General features: G+C 35.9%; 1 protein-coding gene across 1 annotated transcript; it reads left to right on the top strand.

Moving 5' to 3' along the window:
• Window positions 1–1,383: 1,383 nt before the first annotated feature.
• NDUFA5 (NADH dehydrogenase (ubiquinone) 1 alpha subcomplex, 5) lies at window positions 1,384–19,139 on the top strand. The gene is made up of 5 exons (XM_008570774.1): window positions 1,384–1,404; window positions 1,727–1,771; window positions 6,931–7,047; window positions 12,900–12,965; window positions 17,042–19,139. Exons 1-5 carry the CDS (start codon window positions 1,384–1,386, stop codon window positions 17,141–17,143), a joined length of 351 nt encoding a protein of 116 aa, XP_008568996.1. The 3' UTR covers window positions 17,144–19,139.
• The last annotated feature ends 1,781 nt before the right edge of the window (window positions 19,140–20,920 follow it).

The raw sequence follows: 20,920 nt of genomic DNA, 5'->3' as shown, positions 1-20,920 counted from the left end.
GTATGTTTTAGTAATGGTTCTTTTTTCTTGATTTTATTAATTTGAATTTTATTTCTTTTTTTCTTAGTCTCACTAAAGACTTGACAATTTTGTGGATCTCAAAGAACCAACTTTTGGTTTCATTGATTTTCTCTTTGATATTCTGTTTATTTTTTGCTCTAATCTTTATTATTTCCTTTTACCTGCTTACTTTTGATTTAGTTTTCTCTTCCTTTTTTAGTTACATGCCTCTAATCTTGCCCCTCCTCTTCCAACTCATCTTCCTCAAATGTCGCCAAAGTTATTTGTGCACAAATTTGATGGTGCCATTCAGATGCTTAAAATCTTATAATTCTCATTCCTTACAGAGTAAAATTCAAATTCTGTAGAACGGTATACAAAGCCATTCATGATCTTAACCAGTTTACCTTACTAGATCAAATCTACCTTTCCGCTCACATCAAACCAGGTACAATTATATGTACATCAATTACGTCTGTTCTTATACGTTTTCTCAACTTGCTGTGCTTTTCTCTCACTGACGTTTTAGACAATGCATAAACTCCAGTCAGCCACACTTTTTGGTTGGTTATTTCCTCTTCCCTGCTGCTGCCATTGCACTTGGCACAAACCACTTTTTAAAGTCCTTACCAAATTTTTTTTAACTCATGCCTTCATTATTCTGTGAATTTCAGGATCTGCGATCCTGTCTTACAAATTATGTTCCAGTAACTGACACATATGAGTGTTCAATAAATGTGTGTGGAAGTAAGTGGGGAAAAGTGGTACGGTCTGGTATCACTTCCACTGGGAAAATGAGAAAATGGTTGATGTATTTCAGCGAGTGCAATGGAAAAGAGCGGTGGGAAATGGCCTCACACCGCATACTGCTTTGGTTCGTGAGAGCGAGAATACTGACATCCTCGTGCTTGGGCTTAACCTTTGCAGCCTAGAGATCACTTTAGACGATGCTCAAGCTCCAGAACCAGCCTCATATTACTAAACTAAGGAAGGCAGGTTGAGAAATTCGCCAAAGGTTAAGCCGAGTGCAGGTTCTTAGAGCGACTATGTCGGAGGAGCGTTTTGGTAGTCTGGTGGCTTCCCTCAACCTCTGGGCAAGCTGTCAGCGGTGGCTAGGACGGAGGTAGAGACAGAAGACAACTAACCCGTAAGCCTTTCCCCGATTGTCGCCCCCAAGCCTTGTTTAGAGGCGTGTGTTCTCATCGCGCACGCGTCAATTTTCCCCTTCTGGGATGAGCAAGGCGGTCTTTGCTCCTTGGGAAATTCTGAGGGGGTGGAGCCGAGCTGTTTCCAAGGTGACGGAGCGGCGGCCTCGGTGGTCGATTGAGCGCGTCTGAGCGAGGTTCCCAGAGAGCCGCGCGCCGCCGGCTCGTCTGCGCTGTCATGGCGGGTGCGCTGAAGAAGGTGAGACTCATGGAGGTCACTGTTGCAATTTAGACGGCGGGGGTAGAGTCAGCCCGATAGCCCCTCTTCCGGAGGGTGGTGGCCCTAACAGGGACCGACCGGCTCGGTTGTGTTTTGGGGGGCCTCGTTTCGCACTGCCCTCAGGTGATCAGGTTAGTGGCTGCGCTCGGAGAAACAGAAAGAGCTCGGAGCCAGCGGTACTGAGAGACGTGTAGCTGGCGGCAGACCGGGTGTAGCCAGGGGAGTCGTGGTTTTGCTTTTACTTAGCGTGGTGGACGGGTGACAATCATAGTAAACAGCATCGTGTTTTGTTTTTGAACAGACCACGGGCCTTGTGGGGTTGGCTGTATGTGAGACTCCGCACGAGGTATGTACCTCTTTTTTCCCCCCTTCATTCCTGAGTGCCCAAGGGAGACTACGACCCTGCGACTTTGTTTGTTGCAAAGTGAACAGGGTTCGGATAGTTCAAACCCCAAGTTACAACCCCACGAGAGCTCTTCAGACAGGGCTGTATCAACGTCATTTGTTGATCAGATGCCACTTTTTCCCCCCCTTTTTTGCCATGATCTCTTAATTCGACCACTTTTCTTGTTGGTTTTGTCCTTGGCATTCTCGGGGCTTCACTCGTGCGTACTTGTGTCAGCGCCCTCCCAAATCTCACCTTCCAACTTTGCCCGCCTCACCGTTTCTGCTTAGGTGCCCTGGATTCCATACACCAAAGCTTACCGAAAGTATCGCACTAGCAATTGTCCCCTTTTCTCTTCTACTAGGTCTTTCCCATCAATATTCAGAAATGCCTCCATCAAAAAAATAAAACAAAACTTTCTTGATTTTTCTCCTTCCTTCAGTAATGACACCATTTTTCTCCTTCCCTTTATATATAACTCAAAAAAGTTGTCTGTACTTACTGTCTCCAATTTCTCTTATTCCTCCTCAATGCACTTCAGTCAGTCTTGGCCACAGCTGTTCTTTTCAAGGTCACAGTGATCTCCATGCTGCTAAATCCAAATGGTCAGCTCACATTTCTCATCTTAATTGACCTAATAGCAGCATGTGACACATTTGATACTCCTTCCATCAAGCACTTTACTGGGCCTTAGGACTCTTCAGTCTCGTGCTTTCCCCCTTATTTTTGCTTTTGTAAGATCCGTGCCCTGGGCACAAATCCTACGCGCCAGAGCGACTCGCCTCACAGAGACCACAAGACAAGAGATCGCTGCAATTTAAGCAAGAGGTGTTTATTCAGCATATACTGGGTCGCCTTTTTCTACTTACAATACCAAGGCTTTTTATACATTTTTTTTTTCTTCTCTTAGACTCTCATAACAGGCTGTGTAGTTAATTAACTGTGGCGCCTTGAGATTTATGGTTAGGCTTAAAAGACTAGCACCGTTAGCCCCCCGATAAAAGACGTTACATGTTTATCTTCCCCGGTCCAGCCAGGTATTCAGAAGATAAGGGGGGGCTGGTTCAGTCCTTGAGACCGCCTGTCTCCTGGAATGTGTGCCTGGTTCTGCCTTGACTTCTGCCTGACCTCTTAAAAGCTGCTTCACTTAAAATACCTTTAGATATGTTTTCCTCGTTAGTAAGTGCTTACAGGAATAATTTGTGCAGGTTAGGTTAAAGTTCATATTTCTCTGTTACAATTTGTGCAGGCTAAAGCTACATAGGCAATAGTATGGGTTAGAGTCACAATTTTTATAACACTTTCTCCTTTTCTGGTTATTCCTTATATTCCCACTTTTAAATTTTGGAGTTCTTCAGGACTTAGTTCTTGGATCTTTATTTAGATTTGCTCTCTTTTGGTGACTGGACCGAGTTTAATGTTTTTAAATACCGTCTGTATACTGACAACTCTTAGATTTCCATATCGAGCACTGAACACTTCCTTTATGAAAGTCTTGTATATTTAATTGCTTAGTGGACATCACCACTTGTATGTCAGACAACAACATGTCCAAAATGGAGTTCCTGATATTGTCCCTAAAACCTTCTCTTCCCTCAGGCTTGCTCATCTCCGTGAATGGCAGCTCCATTCTTTTGACTGAAGTCAAAAACCTTGAAATCATTTTTTACTTCTTCCTTTCTCTCACACCTCACATTTGGTACTTCATCAGTAAGTTCTCTGAAATCTACCTTCAAAATACGTCCAGATTTTGACTACATCTCACTACCTCCTGCTACTACCCTCTTAGCCACTGTCATCACTGCTGTGGACAATTGCATTAATTTCCTAACTGCCTCTCCTTGCTTGTTACTGCCTCTCCTTGCTTGTTACTGCCTCTCCTTGCTTGTTACTGCCTCAGTTTGGTGTTCTTTCAGCCAAGTGACTAGTCAGTCAGCTAAAATATGTCAGGTCATGCCAGTCCCTTCCTTAGAACCCTCAAATGTCTTTCCATTCCGTTCTAAATAAAAGTCAGAGTTCTTATAATCATCCTTCAGATCACTGTTCAGCATACTGTATTCTACTGATTTATCTTGTTAGTTGTCTGTGTCTACTAGAAAGTAGGTTTCATAAAGGTAGGGATTTTTTTTATTATTTTGTTCAGTGCTAGAACTCTGACTCGTACAGTATGTGCTCAACAATGTTTGAATCAATGTCGTGCACTCATGATGAGTTCATAATGACTTTTAGACTCATTATTGTCTAAAACTAAACTCATGATTTTCTCCTGCTGTAAATATGTTTCTTCCTCTGTGAACTTATTTTTCTTGATGGTATCAGAATCTTTCTACTCCCCAGGCTGGGAATTTGGGTATCATAATTGATGCTACCTTTTCTATGAACCCTTCTCTGGTCTCTGCTGAAGTGATTTCTTCTTCCCTCATAGAATAATAATACTAACATTTATTGAAACAATGTGTACCAGGTACTTTTCTATGTTATACAACATCCTGTGAAGCGGGTTTTATTAGCCCCATTTTATATAAGAGGAATGAAGGCATAGAGATGGAAGTAACTTATCCCGAGCAGTTAAGGAGTGGGACAAATATAAAGCCAGGCAGTCAGGTTCCAGTTGTTAGCACACTCTTGTATACCAAGGTCAAGGGTTTGGATCCCCATACCTGCCAGCCACCAAAAAAAAAAATAATTAAATAAAAAATAAAAATTCACATAACCAGTTAGCATACTCTTATACTCTTAACCATTGCTAAGTACTGTTTCTCTGCTCTACGTTTTTCCTACTCCTGCTGCACACACACTTATTTTTTATTTTATAGTATTTATCATTTTTCTTCTGTGTCTTACCTACAAAGCCTTAAACATAGTTGGGAGTGGGATCCATGTCCAGTCTATCTTTATATCCAAATAGCACATAGTGTAGTATTTACTGTACATGGGAGTACTGAGGAGTGCGTTTTTACTGAAAAAATGAATGTTCTTTAGAAGGGTTCATATACGTAATTATTGAAATGTTCACACTCAGAGTGACCATATGTTTTGTTTGCCTTTACTGTTCTGGTTTACATCTGTGTTTTGGCATAAGGATTAATAATGTATCCTTTCACTTTCAGAAGTGTCCCAGTTTGGATGATAAATTAGATGTCCACCTATTCATAACTTTCTTTCTTTATATTATATTAATCATCCCTGTTTCTCATCTGTATTTCTCTAGGACCAGACATATTTTTAATCAGGAAAGATGAAAATTAAAAAAGAAAAGCCAAATTTTAATCAGATTGAAACTTTATTAAAATCCTATGTTAAAAACTAATATGTAGGGCCGGCCCGGTGGCGCACTGGATAGTGCGCCGCTTGGGAAGCGCGGCGGCGCTCCCGCCCGAGGGTTCGGATCCCACATACAGACCGGTTCCCGCTCACTGGCTGAGCGAGGCGCGGGAGCAACACCGAGGGTTGCGATCCCGTTGCCGGTCCTGGTCCGGTACGGGGGCAACACTGAGGGTTGCGATCCATTGCCGGACACGGAAAAAGACAAAAAAAAAAAAAAAAAAAAAAAGGAGGATAAGAATGAAAAGTATTTGTGAATCAAAATTTAAAGTTTAAATCAGATTAAGACTTTTGCATTTAGATATTTTCTAAAAAACTGTGTGTATTGTTTATATTAGGAAAATAAGAATGAAATATCTACTTAATCAAATTTTAATGTGTAAGTCCATTTTTTTTTGGTTAAATTTTTTTTTAAAAGTATCTAGTAAAGAATAAAACAAAGTATGACTAGTGAGTGTTTTAGGGAGGTCGGATTATCTGTGATGTGCTTTCTTCTTTGTACCTGTGCATACTGGTGCCTGCGCATTCTGGAACACAGATGATAATTGTGATGACTTGTTATAGAACGTAATAAGCAACATACAAGATAGACTGCACAGATGACTGTTAGAGACTTTGTCAGATTTATCCCCAAGTGATGGTTGCAGAAATAGAAAGGGAATAATTAGAACCCTAGTCTCTTGACCAGGCTTTTCCATTATCATACACTTTGCTAAAATTTAAAAAAATGAGGTTAAATGCCCCCCCCCCCCCATTGTGATTATATGTTATCTGACAAACTCTACATTGGAATAATAAAATACAGTTATGGAACAGCATATTCAAATATATAAATAAATAATGGCTAAATATGCAGACTACTTTAAAAACAAAAAACAGTTCCTAAAGACCTTCAAGGGGTGTGTGTGTGTATTTGATAGCTATACGGCCATGCACACAGTCAGTGAGGGACTGCATATAGTAGGGTGGTCAGAGTAATAGGCGAGGTGTGCAGTAGGCTATACCATCTAGGCTTGTATACGTATACCTCTGTGATGTTTCCACAATGATTAAATTGCCTATCAAAGCATTTCTCAGAATGTCTCCCTGTCATTAAGTGATGCATGACTGTATACAGTTGACCCTTGAACAATGAGGGGACCGAGGAGACCTTAGGACCACCGAACATAACCATCCCCCAGTCAAAAATTTGCATATGTGCCCTGGAGCTGGGGTGGCTTGTCATTTCTTAAGTAGTAGTTAACTGCTAGTAGCCCCAAATTTTCCAGTATACTTTTTTTTTTAAAAAAAAATTCACGATATGTATAAGTGGACCCACACGATTCTAACCTGTGAATGAAACTAGGTATTAGCTTCTATGGATTTTATACAATTAAACTAAAACAAATGTGAAATATATTTCTCCAGAAGTTTAAATAAGAAAAATTGAAAAAGAGAATTTGTAATGCCTAGGACCTCAACTGAGAAATAATGATTTAGTAAGTGATTTGATTTATGAAAAAGGTCTTTAGCAATAAGTTAGTTTTATTATTACTCGTTATACCTTTGAATTATATACAACTTTTTTTATACAAAGAACATACAGAAGGGGTTTCTACATTTATACTTACATTTTTCCTAAGTTGTAACGGGTGGGAATAGGGCATGGACATGAAGAAATTTCAGCAAAGACTTAAATGTTTTTTTAAAAAATGTGCAGTATTTTTTTGTGTGTGTGTCTGTGAGAATTTTTAAAGTGTTCCATTAAATATTTGGTGATATTCTAACATAGAAATTTGTGTGGTTTGTCTTTTCAGAAGCTAAGAATATTATACACAAAGATTCTTGGTATCCTTGAGCAAATTCCCAAAAATGCAGCATATAGGAAGTATACAGAACAGATTATAAATGAGAGGCTGGGTATTGTTGAAGCGGTAAGTAGCTAAATCAATTTTGTTTTCTTGGATTTATGGTATGCAATGTAATATTAAACAGCAATAAAAAATTCGTTTGCTTGTTTTTTGCATATTTGCCACACTTTTTATTTTTATTCTACTTCCTTCAGTGTTTTTCTTCTATCCTTTCTCCCTTTCATTCAGCAAACTCCTGTTTATAAAATGCTTTCTATATGCAAGGCAGTATTAAGTACGGGAGTGCAACAATAAGATCAAGGCCTGGCTCTGAGGTAACATTGCAGCTTGTCTTTTTACTTCTCTTCTCTATCTAGTCCCTTATTGATCTTTTGCTTCTTATCTATAGATACATCAATCCTGATCTCTTTTTTCTAGTCTCAGAGTGGAGAAGAATGAAAGCAAAACATAAAAAATGTGGTGTTTTAAAGAAAACTGTCAAAAAAATTATTTTAAAAAGTGCTTTGCTGCAAAAAGAAGAGGACCAAGTTAGTTTGTCTTAACTAACAAAAGTTATATTGAGCATTGTTATGCTGAGACTAAATGTTTGTGTCCCCTGAAAATTCATATGTTGAAGCCCTAACCCTTATTGTGGCTTTATTTAGAGATGCAGCCTCTAAAGAAGTAATTAAGGTTAAATGAGGTTTGGGGGAGGGGGAGTGATTCGATAGGATTATTAGTGTTCTTATGAGAAGAAATACCAGAGACTACGTGCTTGATCTCTCTTCATGAACACACAGCAAAAAGGCAGCTGTCTGCTGCAAACCAAGGGGAAGAGCCCTCACCAGACACCAAACTATCACTTTGATCTTGGACTTCCAGTATCCAGAACTGTGAGAAAATAAATTTCAGTTGTTTAAGCTGTAGTATATGGTATTTTGTTATGGCAGCCCAAACAGACTAATGCAAGTGTTTTATAGCTTCTTAATCAAAAGCCCTAGACAGGCACACAGTACATTATTGTTAAATTTTCACATTAGTGATTATTTCATGGACTTTATGTAATTATCCAAAATAGTGTTTATGAACTCTGAAAGTAATTTACATACATACATAATTGATTCTAGTGTATATTTCTTATTAGATTACTAAACTGTAGTTCAAAGAGAATTTTTATCTTTTTTTGAGGTACACAGCAAAACAATGCAATTTGATTTGGAACATTTATTCTTGGCTTAGCAATTCTGTTAGTAATTTACAGATTAAAGACTCTAAAGGGGGGCCGGCCCGGTGGCGCACTGCTACATTGTGCTGCTTGGGAGCACGGTGGCGCTCCCGCCGAGGGTTCGGATCCCACATACAGACCGGTTCCCGCTCACTGGCTGAGCGAGGTGTGGGGGCAACACCGAGGGTTGCGATCCCATTGCCGGTCCCGGTCCGGTGTGGGCGCAACACTGAGGGTTGCGATCCGTTGCCAGACACGAAAAAAGACAAAAAGGAAAAAAAAAAAATAAAGACTCTAAAGGGGAAGTTGACATTTCTTTTGTTTTCATGTTTTTCTTAAGGAAAAGAAGCTTATGCATTTTTTTCACATCACAGATTCCCTTTTTCTTTCATGAGGTGAATCTCTTCAACTCTGCCCTGATTCTTTATCTGTTTTCCTTCTCTGTAACCTGTTTCTTTACTCATTTATGCTCTATGCTTTCTCTAGCCTCTCCCATTTTATCATCTTTCATATAGCCTCAAAATGTATTTAGATTGTTCCTACCTGAAAAGAAAAACTGCTATCTCTATATTTTCATTTACTTATTGTCCTATTTTTCTCTTTTCTCTCATAGCTAATGTCAAAGAATAGTTCATTGTTGTTACTTCTTCATTGATGAGTTTTAAAATCCTTTTCTCTGCTGTTTCAACATTTATCTGTTTGTAGTTCCATTATACTTCATAATATGCCCCACACTGCCAATAACAGAGTGCTTTTATTCAGTCTGTAAATATTTTTATTTTATTTTATTGAAAGATAATTTATTATACATATTTGTGGGATACAAAGTTGACTATCAATAGTTGTGTACAATGTGTGATGGTCAAGTCAGGATAGTTAGCTATTCATCATTACAGTACATAATCATTCTTTGTGTTTGTTAAGCATTTTCTTATTTCTCATTAACCCCCCTCAATCTGTAAATCTTAACGTGGTACTTTCTTGCTTAACATCTTAGTGTGGTTTCCTGTTCAGTATTTCTCAAAGGTTAAGTTTAAGGATTTATTCTGAGCTGGTTGTATGAAACTCACCTAGCTACCTGTATCTGCATGATTTTTGATGTATAGTCACAGTTGAGAATCACTGACTTAATTGAATAAAGTCCTTAGCATGTTATGGAAGGCCCTCCAAGGTCTGATTCTTGGATGTCTTCTCAATCCTATCCTGTTGTTTCCTATTTTCTACCCTGTACTTCAGCAGTACCAAACTACTGGCAGTTCTGTGGATTCCATTCAATTTTATTTTTGTGTTCATTTTGCATTTTCTCTTTTCTCTTCCTGTAATGCCCTTACCCTATCTGTCTGGTAGTTCTTACTCAGACCTCAAGAGTCATCACTTCCTCTGTGAAGCCTTTTCTTACCTTTCTAAGTACAGTTTGACAACTTCCTCACTTCTCTCCTATTGTACCTGTCACACTGTATTTTACTTATGACTCCTCTACTAGTCGTAAGCTACTTGTGAATGATATTGGATTCATCTTTGTATCCTGAGAATCTAGCATAGTACCTGGCACATAAGATCCCTTGGAAAAGTTTGTTTATCCAAAAGGCTAAATATAATTAGTTTTTAACAACCCCAGGCACTTCATAACAATTGTTTGGCTGATTCCTATTTTTGGTAAAACTATCAGTTTTTTAACCCTGTGCAGAACCACAAAGAAAATCTTCAGTGAATATTGTTGTGATTATAAAGTATCTATATACTGTGCCAGAAGTGGAAATAAAATTATTATTTTTCAGATTACCACTAGAGACAGTAGTAACATATTGGTGAAAAGCATTGGTTTGTATCCTGTTCAAGATTTTCATCTTAGCTCTAATACTTACTTTCTGAGTGACTTGGCCTATTGATCATGTTCTCTGTTTCAATTTCTTTAATAAGTGTATCTTGAACACTTATTGTTAGGACTGAGTGAGGTCTATGTAAAAAGCTAAACATAGTCCTTAGCATATAGTGAGCATTCAGTACATGGTACCTTATTAAGCTTAATGCCATCATGTCATTGGTAAATAAAAATTATATTATTGATTAACTATCAGTGAGACAAATTTTCAATTGTTTTCCTAACACAGGCTTTTCCTGAGTTGGAGATATTATGGAACATGTCTTGCCTTCTTTATTTTCACAGGTCTCTTATAACAGTGAATAGCTTCCTTGTTTTGTTTTTGATTTTGGTTTTTGACCTCATAGCTGAATTAATTCTCTGCTAAATAATCTTTCTCAAACATGCTCATCTTTTTTTTTCTTTCTTTCCACCTTTTCAATTATTATTTATTTATTTAACCAAGAAACATTGAATGACTATACCATGTATGATTCTAGGCATAGAAGCTTGTGCCTAGCTATGTGGCAGTGACCAAAACAGATAAAAACCCCTGCCCTGTTGGAGATTACACATTAGTGATGGGAGACAAAAAATATGTATAAGAAAAGAAGTAAGTAAATCAGTGTATTAGTCCATTTCTGTTGCTTATAACAAAATACCTGGAACTGGGTGATTTGTAAGAAAATGAAATTTATTGCTTGCAATTTCAGAGGTTGGGAAATCCAAAGAAGACATCTGGTTAAAGCAGTGCGGGGGTCTCACATGTCAAAAAATGGTGGAGCAGAGAGACAGACTTTCACATGCTGTCCTTTTAAAGCCCTCAGAACCACATCCATGACCACCATTATTAGTACATTCACTGTGGCATGGTCCTTACAATCTAATCACCTCTTTAAGGTCCCACCTTTCTATTACCATAATAGAATTTCCCACCCTCCCATAGTCACAGTGGGGGCCAAGTTACCAATACCTGGAACTTTGGGTGACACAATTTAAACTTCAGTGAGTTTGGGGGGACATTCAGTCCCCAGCATTGAGTACATATAATGTTAGAAGATAGTAAGTGCACTGAAGGAAAGTAAGTAATGATGATGTGTGCCACTGTGGGGACAGCGGATATTACAATATGTATTATATTAATTTCCTATGGCTGATGTAACAGATTAGCACAAACTTGGTGGCTTAAAACAGTAAAAATTTATTCTCTTATATTTCTGGAGGCCAAAAGTCTGAAATTGGTGTCAGGGACCCAAATCAAGATGATGTCAGGTCTGGGCTCCCTCTGGAGGCTCTAGGGTAGAGTTCATTCCTTGGCTCTTTTAGCTTCTTGTGGCTTTTGGCATTCCTTGGCTCATGGCTGCATCATTGCTTTCTGCCTCTATAGTCATATTACCTTTTCTTTTTCTGTATCTAGTTTCCCTCTGCCTCTCTCGTATAAGGACACTTATAATTGCATTTAGGGCCCATGTGGATAATGCAGGAAAATGTCCCTATATCAAGATCTGTAACTTAATCACATCTGCAAAGTCTTTGCCATATAAGGTAACATTCATAGGTTCCAGGGATTAACAAATATACACCTTGTGCATCATTATTCAGCCTATCACAATATGAATTATTTGTAGTCCTTACAAAGAAGGTGATACTTAAAAATTTGGGAGTGAAGGAATAAGCCATGGAGAAGATATTCTGGGTTCTCTAGCAGGTGCCCTGAGGCCAGGAACATGCCATTTCCTGTAAAAATAGCTGGAAAACAACAACTTTGGTTTTTTCTACCTCTTTTCATTTCATTTATGGGCCAAAAAATACCCTGATAATGTCAAAGCCTTATTACATATGCATGTATATGAATAAGGTATGGTTTTTGGCTCTCAAAACTTCTAGAAAATAAACGTTATTGAATAGTCTAGGTACTATATTTATTAGCATTTAAAAAAATGTTTTATTAAAGACTAATGTACATAGAAAATGTGCAGAAATCATAAGTATAGAGCTTGACGAATTTTCACAGTGATTTGAGGACATTTCCAGAACCCAAAACCCTCCCTTATTCCCTTCCAAATTATCACCCTCCTAAGGTAACTATCGCTCTGACTTCTGGCATCACAGATTTATTTTGCCTGTCTTTGAACTTTATATGAATGGAACTTCTAACGTCACAGACTTATTTTACCTATTTTTGAACTTCATGTAAATGGAAACAGTATGTACTCTTCTGTGTCTGGTTTCTTTTGCTTAATATCATGTTTAAAAGAGTCATCTTTGTTGCATATAGTTTGTTCATTCTCATTTCTGTGTACTGTTCTATCATATCTAAATACCATAATTTTTTAATCCATTCTATTTTAGATGGTCATTGGGTTTTTTCCTATTTGGGGTTATAATTTGTGCTGATGTGAACATTCTTGAACAAGTCATTTGTTTAATGTCTGAGTTTATTTCTGTTTGGTATATAACTAGGGGTGGAATTTCTGAGTAGTTGGGTAGCATTTATTTTTAATGCTAATGCTCTCAGAGGAAATATGGGAAATACTAAGAAAAACAAAGTGATATTTTAAAATCTGTATTTTAGAAATACTGAGTTAGGCATCATATTTCTTATCCTTGATAATCACGTCAATAAACATTTAACACTTTTTAATATTAAGACAGAAAAACAATAAAATAGCAGAGAGATGAAATGGGTTTCCACCAAATATTTGCTAAAAACTTAGTAAGGGTATGATGAAAGAATAATTATGCTTGTTGTAAGTTTTTTTTTAATGTATGGATTTTTAAAACAGGATATTAAAACATTCAGATGTCATGCTCCTTTGTTTAAATGTCTTTTTCTTTCTGAAATAATAGGAGCCAAATGTTAAAAAATTAGAAGACCAACTTCAATATGGCCAAATAGAAGAGGTGATTCTTCAGGTAAGGAAAAAGTTGAATGTTTAGATGTTTAGTTTTAAATGTTCATTTTGTATAGAGGCACAAAACTAACATTTCAGAAAGAAAGGAAAATAAAATTTCTTTATTTATATCAACTCATCAAATATAAGACTAATTACGTTTAGAAAATGTGGTACTTCTAATTTTTAGAAAGGTACTTTGAAAAGTTCATAGAAAGTTTCATGTTATCTTTTAATGCTATTTTCACACAAACTTGAAGTACCCTCGTATGTCAGTTAAATATTATCACTGATTATAGCTTGAATTTGTTAGGCTTCTGTTGGAAGTTTGGCATTTGATACCCTCTTGGAGCTTTTTGACCAAATTAATTGCACGGTGTATTTGAGAGCTTGATTTTACTTTGTTTCCCAACTATTTACCCTAACAAATAATGATATTGAATGGTAAAATATAAGCATGATTATCTGGGATTGAGAAGATTATCACTAACATTGCTAATTACATTCAGAATATTTAAATCTTAAATTACTCTGTTCGGAAATTTTTTTTCCTTTCCCTCTCTGTGTAGTCATTATTTATTCAAGAAGAAGAATACTCACAGTTTAAATTTGTTCAACCTGAATTTTAATTTTTTCCCTTAGGTTATAGATATGTTACAGAAATAAGCTACAAAAGTATTAGGCTAGATAAATACTGTTTGAGGATTTGATAGTTGGTTTTCTAAATCATCTATAGTATTTTTAGCTATCTCAAATAAATTTTTTTCATCAGAATAATTTCTTTCTCCCTGCCTATTTTACATAATTTAAGAGCTGAATATGTGGCAAAATGACCCCTATTTTCAGTTAAACATGGCCAGCAGCCTAGGAAATAATATTTGAATCAAATGCTTAACTTTTTGTAGAAATTTTTTTTATAAGAATATTTTATGTCATTACAGAACATTTTTAAAAATAGAGAAAAGCCTTTTGCTTTTATGAATAATGCTTTGATTGATATGTTTGTACAAACAGCTTTTCCATTTTTCTATTATTTCATTAGAATCAGTACCTTGAAGTAAAATTACTAGTCAAACATCTCTTACATAATGTGAATTAAATTCTTGGTCCTAATTACCAAATTATTTTCTAAAAGCATTTAATTTCTAGTGCCATAGCAGTGCTTCAGAATATCAGTTTTAACACATCTATGCTGGTAAGAATACTATTTTAATATGATCAGGGAAAATTATGCCTAATATTTTTCTTTTTTTTTATTTGTGCATTTTTCCCTCCAATTATTAATAAGGTTAAACTTTAAAAATATGTTCTTGTATTTTATAAATTATTATTTATATATATATTATAAATTATTATAAATAATATATATAAATAAAAAATATTATAAATTAATATTTTTGCTCTATCATTTGCTCTTAATTTTTAAAACATTTTTCTCTGAGTGTTTTTTATAATAAAAGATTATTAACCCTAAACTTTTGTCATATTGTCTGCACATACTTTGTGTAGAGGTTTTAAAAATTTTTACTTAGTCAAATTTTGTTGTACACAATCTTCCCCTCCTTTCTAATATTATAGATTTAGAATGTCTTTCTCTCATATGAGTCTGGTAAATATTCAGTTCTCTTTCATTTTATTTTCGTATTTTTTGTATCTTTTTAAAATGTAATCATTTCTTCCTTTCTTGCCTTTTATCAATGGACAAATAAAAGGAAATATTCGGTGGTATGGAGATTAGGGAGGTATATCACTAACAGACACAATATACAAGTTCAAAAGAATTGTTAGATGGCTCTGGAAAAAAAAAAAAAAAGAAATATGGTTACAGACAGCTTTATATGAATGTAGACTGTTTCCATTATTTGAAGATCTGTTTTCCTGGCACTTTTTTTTTTTTTTCCGTGGTTGGTTATTGTGGAGATTGGCTTTTATGTTCATTTGTCAGGTTGGCTGTGGTTCTAGAGAATAGGGATATGGGAACTTATTGCATACCTCTTACTATTGTCTTCTTCCTGTTTCTCTTTTCTGTGGGGGCTGATTTTATTTTGATTGCAACTTTAGTTTAGCTGATACATTAATTTATCATGCAGTACTCTGCTAAAGCATATTAAGTATTTTTAAGTTAGCTGTGCAGTTCTCCACATTTTCATGGGTAGTATTAAGGTTAAATTAATTTCAGTATGTTTTATTTAACCCAATATATCCAAAATATTATTATTTAGATATATGATCATTATAAAAAATATTGAGATCTTTTACTTTCTTTTTTATACTAAGTATTTAAAATTTGGTATATATTTTACACTTGCAGTACATCTGAATTTGGACTAGCTATTATTTCAAGTGTTCAGTAGTGAATGTGGGAGATGGCTACCATATTGGACAGCCCACTTCTAGAGGAATGGTATGAAAGGAAGGAGGAAAGGATAGCATGGAAGAAGCCAAAGAATAGGGAAGAAGTGGGCAAATGGGACCAGATGCAGCTGGGTTCAGGTCCCTGAAATAGGGCTGGTTCTCCATGATGATCAAGGTTAGGCACCCTTCCCACTCCCTGCAATGTCTTAGGGAGTGTATTAGTTCGTTTCTGATGCTTATAAGAAAATGCTATGGAACTGGGTGATTTATAAAGAGAACGAAATTTATTGCTTACAGTTTCTGAGGCTAGGAAGTCCAGAGTCTAGGGAACACATCTGGGGAGAGCCTTGGTGGTGGTGACAGTATTGGCAGAGTATGACATTGTGAAAATGGTGGAGCAGAGCAGAGCAGAGATAGAGAGAGAGAGACAGATTCTCTTTTCTTTTAAAGCCCTCAGAACCACATCCCTGACCATCATTTTTAATCCTTTCACTACTGCATGGTCCTACAATCTAATCACCTCTTCAAGGCCCCACCTTTCAATTACCGTAATAGGATTTCCCACCTTCTTAACAATCACAGTAGGAACCAAGTTTCTAATACATAAAACTTGGGGGACACAATTCAATCTTTGATGAGTTTTGGGGGGACATAATTCAATCCACTGCAGGGAGATAGTGAATGAGTGGAAGTTCAAGAGAGACCTAGGGCACAAGGCAGTCAGGGAAATATGTAGGCAACATTTTATCAGTATTTAAGTTATTTTCTTATTTCAGCATTGGTACTAACTCTACGCCTAGATTTCCATAAATCTGCTCTTTAACTCAGTGTTTGTATAGTTGTTGCTAAACATAGATTGGCTTTCTGGATCACTGGCATAAATGGGGCATTGCCTTTTAACCATACAACAATAGCCTCTGATATAATCTAAGCAGTTATTCTGTGTTTGAATTCCTTCTCTGACACCCTGACAAGTATTTAATAATGTTCATCTTCTGTGTTGGCTAGAGTTGTCATGGGTCTTTTTGTTGTAGGAAAAATGTGAAATAACAAGGTACCTAAAATATATTTAAGTATGTTATAAATTGTGTTTGAAAGGAAAAACTAAATGAAACATAATCTTATTAAGAAATTAATTTAATCAGTAAATATTTATTTACTGTGTTTGTCTACATTCCACAGATCACTATTTTACAAACTCTATGTCTCAAGTGATTATGGGTCATGAAATCAGTTAGGTGGAATGTGATTAGCATTCAAAAAACACAGTAGAAAATAGCTAGTAAAGATAATGATTTAAAATTTTTTTATTTTAGTTAATTGTGTACATTGTGGATCCCACAGTTAGATGTTTTTGTTTGTTGTTTTTTGTTTGTTTTACTGTGGACTGTGGTAAAATAAAGTTTGAAAGCCACTAACAGATGAAGAGACATACTTCTGATCCTCGAAAAACTTCTGAAATGTAATTAAGACTGAAAACTCACCAGTTACACTTTTGAACACTAGTTATAGCAGATTTCAGTCAAACAGAAGAGACCAAAATATATTCTTTCTTACTCAGGATCCTGTGGCTATAAGGATTAGGGTGATTTGATTATGGTATAATGTTCAGTATTTGATGGTGGAATAGATCACGAGGTATTAATATGAACCTAGTAGCTCTAATAATTTCAATTATTAGCTCCAATAAATATCTGTTGAACAGTAAAACCAAATAATCTTTAAAAAATTTTTTATTTACAGGCAGAAAATGAACTAAGTCTGGCGAGAAAAATGATTCAGTGGAAACCATGGGAGCCGTTAGTGGAAGAGCCTCCCGCCAACCAATGGAAATGGCCAATATAATCATTAAATGACTTTGGTGGGTTGATGGGAGGCTAATATGATTAAGTGTGCTGTTATATTAAAAATATTTCCATATTATTGACATCAAGAAAACTGATAAGAACATATTTAGGAAACTTGTTAAAATTAGTGATTATGGTTATAGGGTCGTGAATCAGTTTTTAGTTTGTATTCACTCAAATTATTTCAAAGATTATATTTCTTTGAACAGAGGGGTTGTGGGAAGATTTGAAAGTTAATTAGAAATATTTCTACAGATCTTTATTGCAGATGCCATAATTGAAAGGTAAAGTATCTTTAGTAGTATCTTCAATATGTCATTTAATTTTTTTTATTCTGAGAAAAAAGAGAAAAGGCACTTGATTATTATTGTCTAAATAGATTTATAGGTCACTGTTTGAAGTGAGGTAATAAGAGAATATTTTCAAATGTGATAAAATGTCAAAAGTACCTGGTGATAAAATTTAAAATTGAGATTAACCTCTTTAGCTGTGATCCTATGAATATAAAGTAAAATTTAAATATATATTTACATACTGATTACCAAATTCATTATGTCATTTTGTTTTAGCCTATATTTGAATTATTTGTTCCATTTACTTTGTTTTCATATTGTCTTCATTTTATCATATTTTGTTATTACTCTATTATCTTTGAAGGCCATCAAATTAGAATTCGTTGAGCAGAAGAAACTGATTTGTTATTTGGAAAAAAGATTTCTTACTGTACAAAGGTAATTGGAAAGGTTTTCCTTTTGTCTCATTTAAGAAAGTTAGCTTTCTGGCACTTAGCCTTTAATTTTCTTGATCAACCCAACTATATCATGATAGAGTTAGAATTTCTGTAAAAGAGGAAATATTAAGAGTTCCTGAAGTTTACCTGGTATATGGATAGGCTTATATTCAAAACTTCTTAGTCATATAGGTATAACTTCAAAGTGAGATCACTAAGTAATTTTCACTGAATTTCTAATATGAGTACAGCTGGACATCAAAAAAAAGGCAAATGCTGTTCAAGGAAAGAAGAAACTGGCAACCTTAAGGTTAAACAAAAGTAAAATTACTTTTCATTTGTCCTCACTTTTTCTTCCCGGCCCACTATCATTTCTAAATGCCTGGTAAAATTTAATTGGTATCTCTTTCCTTCACAGGTAATACTTTTGTTTTTCTGTGTATTTGTGTGTGTGTGTGTGTGTGTGTGTGTGTGCGTGCATGTGTGTGTATATTTTGCTATCTCTTGTGGCAAAACAGAACCTTTCAGAATGAGAAAAAAATTGTATTTTTTCTTTTTTCTGGTGTATCTCTTCCTGATAGAGCTGTAAGATGAATGCTAAATAAATATTAAATAAGATGGATTGAGTTACTTCCTAGAGGTTAGATTGCGAGAAAGCTCTTTCTGGTGGAGAAGTAGGAAAAGCATTAGAGGGAGAGTCAGAAGCCCAGGGGTTCTCATTCCCATGGTTCTAGTGCCATCATGAACTCAGTGACTAAATTGAGGCAAGCTGTCGACCTCTCAGAATGGCCTACTTCCTTCTCTGTAAAAGAAATAGAACTTATGCATTATAACAACTTTTTCAGTTCTAAACATTTCCTGTAATATATAATACATTATATTTATTGAGATCAAAATATATGATCCTAAAGTATGTTTGCATGGATGCTTTCAAGTTAATTTTCTAACCAACCAGTTTTTCAGGTTCGTTGGTCACATAAAATCAGAAAGGTGGCTTGTTATGCCTTTGTCATACTGTCAGTCCCACTTTTGCTATGATTCTCGGGCATCTTTTATGTTTCACCAGCAGTGCTACCGTAGTTTTATTGATAAAAATGTACCTTACTGGTGTTTGCATTAGAAATGCTAATGGTAAAATAGTAATACTCATTGTAAAAATAGTATGATGGTAATAATAGTTTTTGTTGACACTTTAATATGAATGCCATGCACTGTCATAAGTACTTGACTGATTTCACTCATTAAATCTGCACTGCAACCTCAAGAGTGAGATACTGCAAATTATCTTCATTTTCCAGATAAGGAAACCACAGTCCAGTGTGAGTACTACTCCCCTGCAATTATGCAACATGGGGCCCTGGAGGAGCTGAGGCAAAGAGATGGTTTAGTAACATATCCAAGGTCACATAGCTAGCAAGATGTAGAGCTAAAGTTTAAACCTAGACAATCTAGCTCTAGAACTCATGCTCTTACTATTATGTTATTCTTTGTGAATGTGCTTGGGATGCTGTCACTCCTGCCTACTGTGTAGCCTGCACCACATGAACCTAAATCCCGCTCTCTTGACTTTTTCTGTCAAAGTTACTTGTAAAGAACAAATGTGAGCAGAACTAGTAAACTGAATTTCATTTTGTGCAAAGATATTATATTGCCCACAAATAATGTTAATGAGGTAGGTGTCTAAAAGGCATCACAATTTGGCCCATAATTCTTTCGCATTTACTAACTGCCATTCCAACTCCCCACACAGCCTTACACCTGTATTTTTACTCTTTCAAATCTTTTTCCAGTTGCTTTCTGTAAACTTCCAGATTAAACATCCTGATCTGTGTAGATGATTCTTCTGTTCAGAGATCTTCATTGTTGTCTGGAGGCTTCTAGACCAATTTGAGAAATTTTCAGAGTGGCCTATTTCAGTTTTCTCCATAGGCTTCATTCAAGTTAATCACTGTGCTCCAGATACCATACTTCAAAAGGAGAAGCTAATCAATTTAAACTTTGCAAACAGAGAAGAAAATGGCAGCAAAGTTGATGCCCTGGTTCTTCCACACCCGGACTTAGTGCAAAAAATTCCAGTTTCTGGGCATTCTTTTTTGGGGGGTGAAAATAGCTTATATCTAGGATAACCATATAATTTATCATTTAACCTGGAATGATTTTGATGTGAAAGAAAGAATTAATAACTTCATAAAGACAACAGGTATACACCATGACTGGCCTGAGCAAACACGATGTATGGGACGCTACAGGAGTAAGGCTCAGGTCTCAGTGTTGCCATCCTTCCTACACCAGGAGGAACAAGTAGTCTGTCATCTGAATAGAATGAACGTGATGCCAACAGTAGTAGCCATCATGTGCAACCAGACCTCAAGTTTCATTGTGTCCCTTAACTTTTAATTCTTAATTCCCCCTCACCTTGCCTTTCACTCAGAATTGGGGGATAGAAGAGAAGGAGTTTATATTTTGTTATCTATTTCCTTTTCTAATACTGAGGTTCAGTCAGAGAAGTGAAGCTAATTATGCCAATAACAATATCTATGAATGTGTCTCTTCAAAGGGAGAAAATCAACAATATCTGTATAGGAAAATTCCCACATACAGGCTAATATCAGCTTTTTTTCCCTACCAGCTTCCATGGTTATAAAGACAAACAGAAATTAACATCCTACACAACTATGTTTTGGGGTCTAGGGTTAAGTACTAAATTGCTGAACGTATCACAAGTATTTTGCATTTGCTGAGTGATCTTTCCATTAAAACTCAGTGTTCAATGAGATTGTAGCCCATGCTACAATAATAGTTTAGTAATGCTAATTTTGGGGGGGGAAATAAATGAGAAGATTGGAGTTTGGTTTAGAGGAGGATGAGGTTTTGTTTTAGACAGGATTCACAGGAAATCCAAGTGGGAATGTGAAAGGGATTTGAATTATTGATTGGGATTGGAGAAGTTTATCTGAAAGTGTATTTAGAGGGAGTAAGCCAAAACTCTAGATAGTGGAGAAAAGTAGTAAAGTAGTGACTTAGTGTAGGTTACTCCTGAATCCC

This window comes from Galeopterus variegatus, unplaced genomic scaffold (genome assembly GCF_000696425.1).
Source record: "Galeopterus variegatus unplaced genomic scaffold, G_variegatus-3.0.2 Scaffold630, whole genome shotgun sequence".
In the NCBI taxonomy this organism is placed as follows: domain Eukaryota; kingdom Metazoa; phylum Chordata; class Mammalia; order Dermoptera; family Cynocephalidae; genus Galeopterus; species Galeopterus variegatus.
Note: the sequence above shows the minus strand (reverse complement) of the source record. Positions and strands in the feature narration are given on the sequence as shown.